At 42.3% G+C, this 13557-nt stretch overlaps 1 protein-coding gene across 1 annotated transcript in view; it reads right to left on the bottom strand.

The window, feature by feature from the left end:
• Nucleotides 1-13557, bottom strand: part of LOC144682050 (uncharacterized) — a 620845-nt gene that overhangs the window by 182103 nt on the left and 425185 nt on the right. Inside the window, exons 3-4 of the mRNA XM_078544320.1 lie at nucleotides 8403-8527; nucleotides 5208-5390 (exon numbers count right to left, since the gene is read on the bottom strand). Of these exons, the coding sequence (XP_078400446.1) occupies nucleotides 5208-5390; nucleotides 8403-8507 (288 nt within the window). The 5' untranslated portion in view covers nucleotides 8508-8527. The remainder of the gene's footprint in view (nucleotides 1-5207; nucleotides 5391-8402; nucleotides 8528-13557) is intronic.

The raw sequence follows: 13557 nt of genomic DNA, 5'->3' as shown, positions 1-13557 counted from the left end.
GGATATGGACAGGTTAGGTGAATGGGCCAAAATTTGGCAGATGGAGTTTAACGTGGATAAGTGTGAGATTATTCCTTTTGGTCGGAAGAATAAAAAGGCGACTTATTATTTAAATGGAGAGAAACTTCAGAATGCTTCAGTGCAGAGGGATTTGGCTGTCCTCGTGCATGAATCGCTGAAAGCTAGTATGCAGGTACAGCAGGTAATAAGGAAGGCAAATGGAATTTTGGCATTTATTGCTAAAGGAATAGAGTATAAAAGTAGGGCAGTGTTGTTGCAACTGTACAAGGCATTGGTGAGACTGCACCTGGTGTACCGTGCACAGTTTTGGTCCCCTTACTTGCGGAAAGATGTAGTTGCACTGGAGGTGATTCAGAGGAAGCTCACTAGATTGATTCCAGAGATGCGGGGCTTGTCTTATGAGGAAAGATTGAGCAGTTTAGGCCTATACTCGCTAGAGTTTAGAAGGATGACAGGAGATCTAATTGAGGTATATAAGATGCTAAAGGGGATAGACAAATGATGTTTTCCCTTCTGGGGCATTCTAGAATGAGAGGCCATAGTTTTAGCCTAAGGGGCGGAAGATTTAAATCAGAGATGAGGAGGAATTACTTTTCTCAATGGGTCGTAGGTCTGTGGAATTCACTACCTCAGAGTGCAGTGGATGCCGGGACACTGAATAAATTTAAGGAGGAGATAGACAGATCTTTAATTAGTAGCGGGTTGAAAGGTTATGGGAAGAGGGTGGGAAATTGGAGTTGAGGCCGAAATGAGATCAGCCATGATCATAATGAATGGCGGGGCAGGCTCGAGGGGCTGAATTGCCTAGTCCTGCTCTTAGTTCTTATGTTCTTATGTTCTCTCCCTTGTATGTTCACATGGACCTCCCCTGCTACGGACCCCTCCCCCCTGGAACTCCTCCCCCCACCCTGGACTGCCGTCCCCTTGGCCCTTCCCCTTTCCTGACTCCTTCCTTCACCCTTACTTCTTCCTCCACAGTTAGTCCCCCACTTCTCTGAACTCCTTCCTCCCCTCCTTCTCCTCTCTGCACTTCTTCCCCCCTCCAAACCCCTTCCCTTACAGGTTCCACCCACCCTGTACACCTACCTCCCCAGTTGCCATCTTCTCCCCATTACCCCCTCCTCCCTCCGTAGTCCTTCCACCCCTCCCAATCTCCCCCCACTGACAGCTTTGTTCCCCCCAACCTCAACTCCCGACGCCTCCATTCTAACTCTCCTAACCTCCGCACACTGACAGCTTTGCTCCCCCCCAACAGCTTTGTTTCCCCCTACTCCCAACCTCACCACCAACCCCTAACACCTCTTCCTCTCCCTGTCGATCCTAGACCTTCCTCTTCCACCCCCCAGTACATCTTAGTCTCCCAAACACAGCTGGACTTTCCTCTCGATCCCCTCGACCATCATCCGTTGTGAGCAGACCCTCAATGGTGACTTTCCACCTTCATGAGCTGCTTCATTGAAGAGCCATGTCCATGAGAATCCACCCAGCATGCCATGGATGTACCTCCAGGGTCCCGTTGCTGTCAGTCTCCAGCATCTTCTGCTCCTCCGATGTCTACAACGTGAGCAAGGCCCTGGCAGTAAATCCCAACTTCTGCACGTCACACTTCTCAAGGTGTGTTCTACACCGGCATGTTTCCTGCCAACGTGGGCAGATGAACCAGCGGGAGGCGGGGGGTGGTGGTGAGGTTGCCTTATAATGATATGCAGATGTATTACAATGAGGTTCCCGACATCTGATGGCGGGAAACGCGGCCCCCCATCGACGGGTTGAATGGACAATCGCAAACTGGTTTCACAACATTGTGAAACCGATTTTTGGCCTTCTCGCCATATTGTCCGCTCACCGTCGAGTATGCCCGACACCAGAGGGCACGGAAAATTCTGCCCAATGGATGATAATGTCCAATATCTATATTTACCTTATTTTTTTAAATGAGAGTTTCTTCCAACTGAAAAGATCTGTGAATCGCTTCCGCTCTTTTCAATTGGTGGAAAATACAACAATAGTACAGGTGACCAATTGATTATAATCCTTGTGCGCACATTTGAGTATAGATGTATGGAGCTTTGTTACTCTGCATCATGTGTGGACAATGTAACTGAGCACTTCCCAATTGTATTATTGCAGAAATTGTGCAAAGGGGCAAAACTATCACAACTGATTGAGTGAAGAACCTTTATGCTCCCAATGTATGTGCTGATCACATCATTCAATTGTAGTACTCACTGAGCCTTTTGTAATGAAATTGTGCAATCATTGCCCTTACTAAGATTCCAAAGGAGGTGGGCATATCTAATTTTGTTAGAGCAAAATCCTGAAGCTCTTGAACAAAATATATTTCAATATTTTGTAAGTGCACTCTAATGGATGGTTGTGCATGACAAGTACATCAGTGGCTCTAAATTATCTAAACCAATCCCTGTTCCTTTTTGTGTTGATGATTCTTTTCTCTATCCATTTATGTGTAACAGCGGTTCTCTTATGACTGCTGTGCATTTCTGCAGTTCTCCATTACTGTATGTCTATACTTCTTTTCTCATGCCTGAAATTCTTTATCTCACAGAGTCATAGAGGTCTACAGCACAGAAAAAGGCCCTTCAGCCCATTGAGTCTGCGCCAGTCAAACAAGTACCTAACTATTCTAATCCCATTTTCCAGCACTAGGCCCATAACCTTGTATGTCATGGCATCGCAAGTGCACATCCAAATACTTCTTAAATGCTATGCGGGTTTCTGCCTCTACCACCCTTTCAAGCAGTGAGTTCCAGGTTCCCACCACCCTCTGGGTGAAGAAATTCTTCCTCACATCCCCTCTAAATCTCCTGCCCCTTACCTTAAATCTATGCCCCCTGGCTATTTATCCCTCCACCAAGGGGAAAAATTCCTTCCTGTCTACCCTTTCTATGCCCCTCATAATTTTATACACCTCAATCATGTCCCCCCCTCAATCTCCTCTGCTCCAAGGAAAATAACGCCAGTCTATCCAATCTCTTCTCATAAATAAAACTCTCCAGCCCAGGCAACATCCTGGTAAATCTCCTCTGCGCTCTCTCTAGTGCAATCACATCCTTCCTATAATGCGGATTCGAGAACTGCACGCCATACTCTAGTTGTGGCCTAACCAACATTTTATACAGTTCCAGCATAACCTCCCTGCTCTTATATTCTACGCCTCAGCTAATAAAGGCAAGTATCCCATATGCCTTCTTAACCAACTTATCTACCTGTCCCACTAACTTAAGGGACTGGTGGACATGCACACCAAGCTCCTTCTGATCCTTGGTACTTCCCAAGGTCTTACCATTCATCGTGTATTCCCGTGCCTTGTTTGTCCTGCCCAAGTGCATCACCTCACACTTATCCAGATTAAATTCCATTTGCCTCTGATCAGCCCATCTGCCCAATCCGCCTATATCCTCCTGTAATCTAAGGCTATCCTCCTCACTATTTACCACCCCACCAATTTTCGTGTCATCCGCAAACTTACTGGTCAACCCTCCTACATTCAAGTCTAAATCGTTTATTTATACCACAAACAGCTAGGGACTCAACACCGATCCCTGTGGAACCCCACTGGACACAGGCATCCAGTCACAAAAACATCCCTCGATCATCACCCTCTGCTTCTTGCCATTCAGCCAATTCTGGATCCAATTTACCAAATTGCCTTGGATCCCATGGGCTCTTACTTTCGTTATCAGTCTCCCATGTGGGACCATATCAAAAGCCTTGCTGAAGTCCAAGTAGACTATGTCAAATGCATTGTCCTCATCTACACACCTGATCACCTCTTCAAAAAATTCAATCAAATTGGTCAGACATGACCTCCCCATAACAAAACCATGCTGACTGTCCTTGATTAATCCTTGCCTCTACAAGTATAGATTAATTCTGTCCCTCAGAATTGCTTCCAATAGTTTTCCCACCATTGAGGTTGGACTGACTGGCCTGTTTTATCCCTTCCTCCCTTCTTGAATAACGGTACCACATTGGCTGTCCTCCAGTCCTCTGGCACCTCTCCTGTGGCCAGAGAGGTATTGAAAATTATTGCCAATGCCCCTGCTACCTCCTCCCTTGCCTCATTCAACAGCCTTGGATACATTTCATCTGGGCCTGGAGATTTATCTACGTTTAAGCCTGCCAGACCACATAGTACCTCCTTCCTTTCTATGCTAATTTCTTTAATTATATCACAGTCCTTCTGCCTGATTTCCATACCCACGTCTTCCCTCTCACTTCTGAACACTGACACAAAGTATTCATTTAGAACCCTACCTATGTTTTCTGGCTTCACACACAAATTACCACTATGGTCCTTAATGGGCCCTACTCTTTCCCTCGTTATCCTCTTATTCTTAATGTATTTGTAAAATAACTTTGGATTTTCCTTTATTTTACCTGCCAATGTTTTTTCATACTCCTTTTTGGTCTCCTAATTTCCTTTTTAAGTTGCCCCCTACACATTCAATACTCCTCTAGGGCTTCCGCTGTTTTGAGCCCTTGGTATCTGCCATAAGCCTCTCTTTTTCTCTTTATTCAATCCTGTATATCCCTCGACATCCAGGGTTCCCTGGATTTGTTGGTCCCACCCTTTATCTTACTGGAATATGTTAGCCCTGTACTTTCTCTATTCCCTTCTTGAATGAGTCCCACTGCTCTGACGCAGATTCACCTAAAAGCAGCTGCTCCCAGTCCACTCTGGCCAAATCATATGTGATCTTATTAAAATCAGCCTTCCTTCAATTTAGAGCTCTGATTCCTGGCCTATCCCTGTCCTTTTCCATAACAACCTTGAATCTAACGGAGTTATCATCACTATCTGCAAAATCTTCCCCCACTGATACCACTTGCCCGGCTTCATTCCCTAAAACTAAGTCCAGGACCGCCCCATTTCTTGTAGGACCTTCTACAAGGTCCTCCTCATATGCTTAAGCTTTTCTCTGTGAGTCTGAGCTTGCTTTTCCCATTTTCAAGTACCTCTCACTTATACATCTGATCATTTCTCTCCACGGCCTTCTCTCTCATTCAAATCGCAATGCCTGTGAAGCAATTCCAGAAATAGCACAAATTTGCATTTTAGATTTGCAAATTCTCTAACTTTCTGCAAGATACCTACTTGGTTCCAACAGCTGATCTTCAGATATTACATATCACATAGAAAGTGAAACTGTTACTGTACTCACATCCCATCTAGCAGAGGAAATCACCACAGTCCTCACTCCCTTGGCAACTGGGCTGCTTGGAACATTGTGTAGTGCTCTCTGGTACACTTGTGGTATTGGCACTTCTTTTATCTGGATGCGTGTTCCAAATGCATTTCCTTTTACTGACTTGCTGATATTAAGTTCGTCCAGTGTATAGAGATCCTTTAAAATATGAATAATTTAAGTTCAATAGTACAGAAACTATAATAACCTCATAAAAAGTATTTTTTGTAATTAGAATATGATATTCTTTTAAAGGAATTTAGCATTATTGGAAAAAACAACACCATGTTATTTTTCTATTTATTGTTTTTTGGTCACATGCAGTGATGTGGGAAAAATGTTTGGTTGAGCCAGAATTCAGCATTACCAAAATGTTTACTTCAGTTGAATCCTAAAAGAATTCATGAATAAGCTGCCATTATATGTCAGGTATTATTCTGGGCATTAAACAGGTCTATGTTATGATGAGATTCTGGTGAAACTCGGGCAGGGATTTTCTGTGCCCGCTGGCGTCAGGCCGTGTTTCCTGCCATCGGACGTCGGGAACCTCATTGTAATACATCAGCATATCATTATAAGGCCAGCCCGCTGGACTCATCCACCACCCCCCCTCCGCCCAACCCCCTCCACTGGATCATCCACCCGCGTCTGCAGGAAAACACGCCGAAGTGTTTCACAACAGCACATAAGCGCCGTGCACCTGGTGGGCTGCACTTCACTCAGGACTTCAAGGTTTGTTTGCCTACCTTGCTTTGGCCAGCACTCACAGTCATCGGTGCTAGGCTTCACAGACAGAACCACGTCACTTTTAAGGGGGCTCACAGGTAGGTCTCTACCTACCAGATGAGCCGTTTCTGTGTGGCTTTTCAATGGCTGCAGGGCAAGGTCTTGCATGGGGAAGGGGGAGAAGTGGCCTCAGGCAAGGGAAGACGCTGCAGGACAAGATCTGTACTGGGGAAGGAGGGTGTCCCAGGGTGCGTGTGGGTGCACATGTTGATCTGTGCAAGTGGTGCCAAGTTGGTGATGCTTGAGGAGGCAGTCTCCAGAGAAGATATGGCCAAGTGGACATGTGAGGATATGTGTGTGAGAATGGTTGGTGATGTTGATTGTGTGATGGGCTTCAGCGTGTGAGTTTAGAGTGATGAGATGGTTGCCATACCCCGGCTGCACGGATGAGATCATTTATCCTCTATCTGCATTGAATGGCCAACCTCTTCTGTGCAACATTGGCACTGACCACCACTGCCATCGCCTACCAAGCCGTAGTGGTAACGTAGCTGCCCCTCCTGCAGCCAGTGCGGGGATAGAGGACATCACAGCGAGCCTTCACGGTGTCCAAAAGGCACTCGAGGGCTGCAGTCTTCTTGCCTTTTGGGCCCATGTCTTCTTTGCTACAGTCCTGGACTGGAAGCAGCTGTACTTTAAATGTAGTGCCTGGAGTGATAAAGCGGTGAGGTGATGGCATGGTGAATGAATGGCAGCCTGCCTGCCATGGAAACAGTGTGTTTTCCGGGAATACGTAAGTAATGCGGCAGGTTTGGGACTATATGGTGTGAAAACCTGCCATTGCGGCCAGCACTACCACGCTTAGTGCAAATCAGGGATAATTCTGCCTTTGGGCTTTTCAGTCTTGAAAGGAGGCATTTGAAAAGGTGATCTTATAGATGTATATGTTAAACTATAAGGGAAATAGCAGAGCCAAGATGCCATTAATGAGATGCATTACATATAACAACCTGTCAAGTAAAGGACCGGATACAACTCAGGACCATACTAGCAAACTATTGTCCTAATATTCACAATGCTGACCAAATCTGTGTTGCCATCTCCAAAGTTCAAAACTATGCTGGGATTTTCCGGCCCCATTGCAGCGGGTTCCCCCGTGGTGGATCCAGTGAGACATTCAAACCTCCGTTGACTTCAGCAGGACCGGAAGATTCCGCCGGTGGGAGTGGCTGGAAAATCCCACCCTGGAGTATTGTTTTGTATATTCTTGTAACCAATTAACTTTTCAACTAATAAATTATGTTAGTAATAAGTTGATTTTATCTTTGATTATTACTTTAATTGGAATTTCTATTTGTGTTTTAGGGAACATTGTGCTTTTGTGGGATTCACGGAGAATATCAATGGTTAACCATCTCTTAACCTAGCCTATTAAAGCCTCTTGCCCAATGATACTAATGCTTATGTTTAGTGTAGTTGTCTCAAGCATTATAATATGATAAATTATCAAATCCATTTTGTCAAAAAAAGGTAGTGCAACAAAAATATCTTGACCATCAGTGCTAATTGTGCAGCATTGCTCAAGTGGCGTCAACTGGATTATGTTCAAACAAGAACTGTAGCCTGCTTTACAGATGTATTCTCATATCAATTCCTCTTCCCACTGGCTGAAGTATAACTGCAATTTGTGCAATGGGAAGTTTAAAATATTCCCTGGCTATCAATTAAATAATTCTATAGGCTCTTTGCTATCATGAAAAAATTAACTGGCTTTGATTTTTATGACCAGAGTACAATGTAGAGATGGTAATGTAACTTAGGTCTGTTTGTTTTGCATTGCCTTAATCAAGTAATCATTTCAAACTGTTACCCATAGCGCTATTGCTGTGCTTTTAATTATTCTGTAGAGCCTGATTTATAAAACTCACCAGTTATAAGCATACTTATTAGAATGCTGACTTAAGTCTCAATTACACATTGGCAACTCTGTGAAGAAGGTTATTTGATCCATTGTTGTTTTCATCCAAAATGTATTTTGTATTGAAAGATCACAGATCATGCTTGGTGTATGACTTCATCAATGACTTTGGTTCATTAATCAAAGCCCACTGTAACATAAAATTTATCCTGCTGATTAAGAAGTGTTTTTGTACTTCATCACAATGACTCATTATAATATGTAATGCAGGGATAACAGAGTGTGAAAGGCTTGCTTAATGAGATTTCATAGCTGCATACTATGGAACTTTTCACCAGCGTCAACTCATGAAAATAGCCGTCAGCCAGTCAGTGGATTATAGGGATTTACCTGCTGAAGAGATGTGGGAGAAGGTTTCACGGGTAGATCTGTCAGCTATTGTATGCTGATCTGCACAGACTCAGCCACCTTGTCAGTGGCACTGTCAATCTTCCAGGGACTACAACTGAAAAACTAATTGCACTCACCGAGGAGGTGACATTTTGCTCCAGATCGATGCAACTAGGCATATTTTGTCGGCTTTGTATGTGAGGTGGGCTATGCCAAGGCACACAAGCTGTTGGTGGGTCCATCCTTTGAACAAATGTTCCAGCTAAAATAATAAAAGAAAGAACAGTCATTAAATATAAAATGATAGATGGTCAAAGGGGAGAGTCAATCAATTATATTTCCTGATATTAGTTCAGACTTGAAAAGAAAAATAAAGGGGAGACTTCATTCGTTTCTAATACCTTTATTTCCCCATAACTATCCATTTTTAAAATATAACATTAGCTCATCTTCTATGGTGTTGCCCAAGTTCTAGAGAACTGTCATGATGTTTATTGGTGCTATTTTGGTCTGTCTTCATAAACCCAATGTTCAAGTATTCCAAATGGTTTAAATAGTCACATCCTGAAGTCAAATATAAGCTCACTTGGATCTTTAACTGTTGCTTGGCCCCTCTTCGTGGAATGTCCAGGTTATCTGAAGTTCAGGAGCAAAACCAGCCAGTGATACCTTGCTTTGTTCTTAGCTTTCCCAAGAATGTTGACAAAACATTTTGAATAATTTGCTTGGTTGGTTTTGTGGTAATTTCTCATTGCTAGCATTTTCACATTTGTTAGTTGTTGAGTGTTAATGTTTTTTGTTTATTTTTCATTGGTAGTTTTCTAGTTATTTATTTATATTTGCAGTAATTTGCATTGTTTAGAGAACAGTTGCTTTTTTACAACCATACAAATTGTTCAAAATGTTTTGCCAACATTCTTGGGAGGCCATATTGGTTTTCAAGTTACTGATGAACATATGCCTAAAGATTAAATCTATGCCATATTAAAAACATTTGAACACTTCTTAAAAATATCACTAAAATTGTCCATAAACATAACTATTTTCTTTTAGAAATAACTACAAGTTTTCTCCACAAAAACTGAGTCTTTCTTTGGGGCCGGGACTCGGGTTCTGCTTCATTGGGGCTTACAACATTTCCTGGGCTTTCCATCTGATGTTATGCAAGTTTACCTATGTAAAACTTTGGGCAGAATTTTTCCCTTGTCGGGCAGGCATGTGCCCAACCCGAACAGGAGAAAAATAGTGCACAATAGTGTCGGGCGAGAGTCCTGATGTCACTGCGCACTCGTGTGATAGTTTGGTCGACGGCAACATGCCCGCTGACAATTAAGAGGCCTATTAAGGCCCTTAATCAATTAATTGAATTGAATTTTTTACTGCCCCTCCAACCTTATGGTTGGCTGGCAGGCAAAAAGGCCAAGCTGCCTTTACATTTTTTGCGAAGCCTCATCCATGGGCGGGATGAGGTTTTGGACATTGGTTAAAAAAAAATAAAAACTTTTAAAACTCATTTTTAACATTTCCCTGCTCATGTGACAGACTCACATTAGGGGACATGTTTTCCTTAATTTTAAAATCTTTATTTGTCCACCCCACTCCCCCCTCAAACCCAGGCAGTGCTGAGCGTTTCAGCGTGCATTCCACGCTCCAGCGTGAAATCGCAGTTGGGGCCTGATCATGGGCGACGGTCAGTTTCGTGGCCAATCCCACGCCCGCCTGCCACATCCGCCCAGTGAGGGGAAAACCCTCCCCTTTAAGTTCTTGTCCTGAGGTTGCAGTCTATGAAAGTTAGGAAACACCAATATTTCATTTCCCCCTTCTGAAATAAATAAACCAGCACAATTTATTTCTTTGCCTCTGAAGAAAGGAAGGAAGTCGGGCTGTAAAATTTTCTGCTGTTCATTCCTCACCCCAACTCCCACCCACGAACCTCATTTTCTTTCTTACATTTACTTTCCCTGTCTTCCAACCAGCCAGGGTAGGAAAGAAAACCCAAGCGCCACCCTCCCCAAGTGCTGCCACTTTTTTGAGACACTGAAGAAATGTTAATAGAAAGTAGAATGGCTTATGGGCATTTTAATTTTATACATAATGCAGAATAATCAAAACTGATGGGAATGAAACAGAGACATTCGTAGGCTTCTTGTTGATTTGAAACAGCACATGTACCTGCAACACCACCACACCCATTGGCTGAAACTCAATTTATAATTCACCTGATTACATATTAAGTGATCTAAGCAAATTTTCCATCACAGTAGAAATGCAGATATTGTTTTTTAACTCACATTGGATAATTTCAGTCAAAACAACTAATATTCCTGCTTTCAGCTAATAATCATTCTGTGTAACCACATAAAAATGTTGTTAACTGATGTATGCTAGTAGATAAGTATGAACTATGAAAAGATAATGGCCCTAATATTCGTACTCAAAGGCTGAAGTTAGATCGCTTTGCACCTGGGTCAAAGTGTAAAATAGATTTGTGCCAGCATCTGTGGGGAACACATTTTTTTTCACCATGTCGGTATTAGAAACTTACTCTGCAATGAATTAGGAAGGTGTTCCAATTTGCACCAGGCAGGAATCAGAAATGTTATATTGTAGAAAATACATTTCAAGAGTTGAAGATGTATTCAGTCTATTATGCCACAGACCAGATTTGGAGAAGAAAGGCATTTTTCAGGACGAATGTGTGTCCTTGAAGGAAGAGAGGCCAAAAGCAATCTATAAAGCTTAGAACAGTGACATTCAGGGAAATAGCTCTTACAGATACCAGGAACACGACACAATCCTCCCTTTAAGAGATGAATTAATATGATCTAGCTGAACTTATACATTTTGTTTTTACATGCATTATACCGGTATGCACACTGCTCAAAGCTAATGACAATGCTGAATTCTCACTGAAGGGTTTTATCAGGGTAAAAATGCACCCATTTTTATACTGATGTAAAACCAAGATCAGTGTCTTTTTGGTAGACTGCATAATTATTCTACAATTTCAAAAGCATTCATATAATCATTTGCTGCATTGTCATCAAGTAAATCAACGATTTAAGGATAAGTAAACATTCGTATCAGTAAAAGTCTTGAGTCTGGCCTGCATCTTCAGAGCATCACATCTTAAAAATCCTGATATAGGCTTGTCTTTAAGGTAAACAATACATTATACAATAGCAGACAAGTGTAACACTAAGATTTCTTTTTTAAAGTCATTTCCATTCATTGTGTTGAAGGATGGTATTTATTGATGCAAGATATTCCAACTATTTTTCAAAATCAATCAGGGTTTTCCAAACACAAGGTTAAGCATTCATATAAAAGCAAAAAACTGCAGATGCTGGAAATCCAAAACCTTTTGGCAATCTCCACCTATCACTGGCCCTCTATCCAGCTCTACCTGTCCCACCCCCCCTTAAACCAGCTTATATTTCACCTCTTTTCTATTTTTACTTGGTTCTAATGAAGAGTCATTCGGACTCAAAACGTTAACTGTGTTCCTCTCCGTAGATGCTGTCAGACCTGCTGAGTTTTTCCAGGTATTTTTGTTTTCATTAAGCATTCATTGTTTTATGAAGCATTCACCGTATGTAATATACTTAGGCATACGCTCAAAAGATAGGATTGAAATAATGGCCGATAGGCTGGGATTCAAACATGCCATAGTTCTCAGCTCAGTATTCAGGTTGATCAAACTCTGTGAAACCAAATCTCATTACAACCTGCCATTTTTTTCTACACATTTCTGAACTGTGAGTTCCTTAATAAAATGTCCATTTCTGGCATGCCACACAGATCTGATTGTGATGTGTTCTCATGTATAGCATTTAATACATCTTTAAACTACAGAGGGGCAACTAATGGGTAAATTTACAATACTTCTCTCTGGCGGCATGAGTGAAGATGCAAATATCTTCCTTTCCATCTTCTCAGGAGTACAAGTCCATATATGGAAAATCTAATTTGACTGACACCTTATGTCTTCAACTAATAAACTGCTTTCCTCACGAACAAGCTCTTTGTCAGTTTGGCTACCTAGATCATTTTAACTGCCTTGATGTTATCATGCAAATTTCTCTCTTATTACATATAATTAGTAGTATCACTTGTGTTATGGCATGGCCGATGGTAAATGCTGAGCTGCTCAAATCCCAAAGGGAAACTTGAAACAACTGCCACAGCTGTTTTGAAATTTGTATATTTATTTCAAGATGCCTGCCTTGAATTCAGTAGTAATAAGTCCACCGAGTCTTAGAGGGTTTTAACAAAACCAAGTTAAACATTTATTAATAAAAGAAATAATTTTAAGCACATACATAGGTCTACAAATTACTACTATGATAACTCCTGGCTCCCCTAAGTAATCTAACTCCCAGCTACACCTCCATTAAGGCAACAGTAAAACAACATAGGGAAGATTTTTACATTCGGCGTGCGGGTGCATGCCCAACCCGCTGGAACATAAAATGAGGCGCAATGACATCGGGTGTGCGTCCCGACGTCATCACGAAGTCGTGCAATATTTTGTTCGGCGCACGTGTGCCTGAGTTGGCTGCTGATAATTGAAGGGCCTATTAAGGCCATTAACTCGGTAAGGCCAAGCGGCCTTTACATTTTTTAGGAAACCTCATCCACAAGTGGGATGAGGTTTCCTAAAGCTATTACAGGTTAAATAAAAATTTTCCTTTGAAATTAAAAACATGTCCCATCTCATGTGACAAAGTCATTCGTATCAGTAAAAGTCTTGAGTCTAGACTGCATCTTCAGAGCATCACATCTTAAAAATCCTGATGTAGGCTTGTCTTTATGGTAAACAATACATTATACAATAGTAGACAAGTGTAACACTAAGTGTAACACAAAGTCACATGAGGGGACATGTTTCATTGAATTTTTAACGTATTTATTAATTTTTTTTTAAAGTGCTTCAATCTCCCTGAGACAGCTCCGTGCCTCAGGGAGATTGAAGCGCTCTTTCACGCGCATGCGCGAACTGCTCATGAGACCCGGCTCTCCATCCTCCCCCAGCCTGCACAGGTAGCACTCAGCGCTACCGCTTTCAATCCACGCAGGGCGGGCCTTAATTGGCCCGCCCGTGTGAAATCACGATGCGGAGCTGATTACGGGCAGCTCCCCAGCCACCCCCGCTCGCTCCCACCGAGCCCATCCGACGAATGTAAAATCCTGGCCCTAGATTTCAACAGACTCAGGCAAACTAACATGATACCATGAACAGTTGAATTTAAAGTCAGTTTTCTCAACTTCAGTTCTTTGTAGACAGCAGCT

This window comes from Cetorhinus maximus, chromosome 6, assembly GCF_964194155.1.
Source record: "Cetorhinus maximus chromosome 6, sCetMax3.hap1.1, whole genome shotgun sequence".
NCBI classification, from domain to species: Eukaryota; Metazoa; Chordata; class Chondrichthyes; order Lamniformes; family Cetorhinidae; genus Cetorhinus; species Cetorhinus maximus.
Note: the sequence above shows the minus strand (reverse complement) of the source record. Positions and strands in the feature narration are given on the sequence as shown.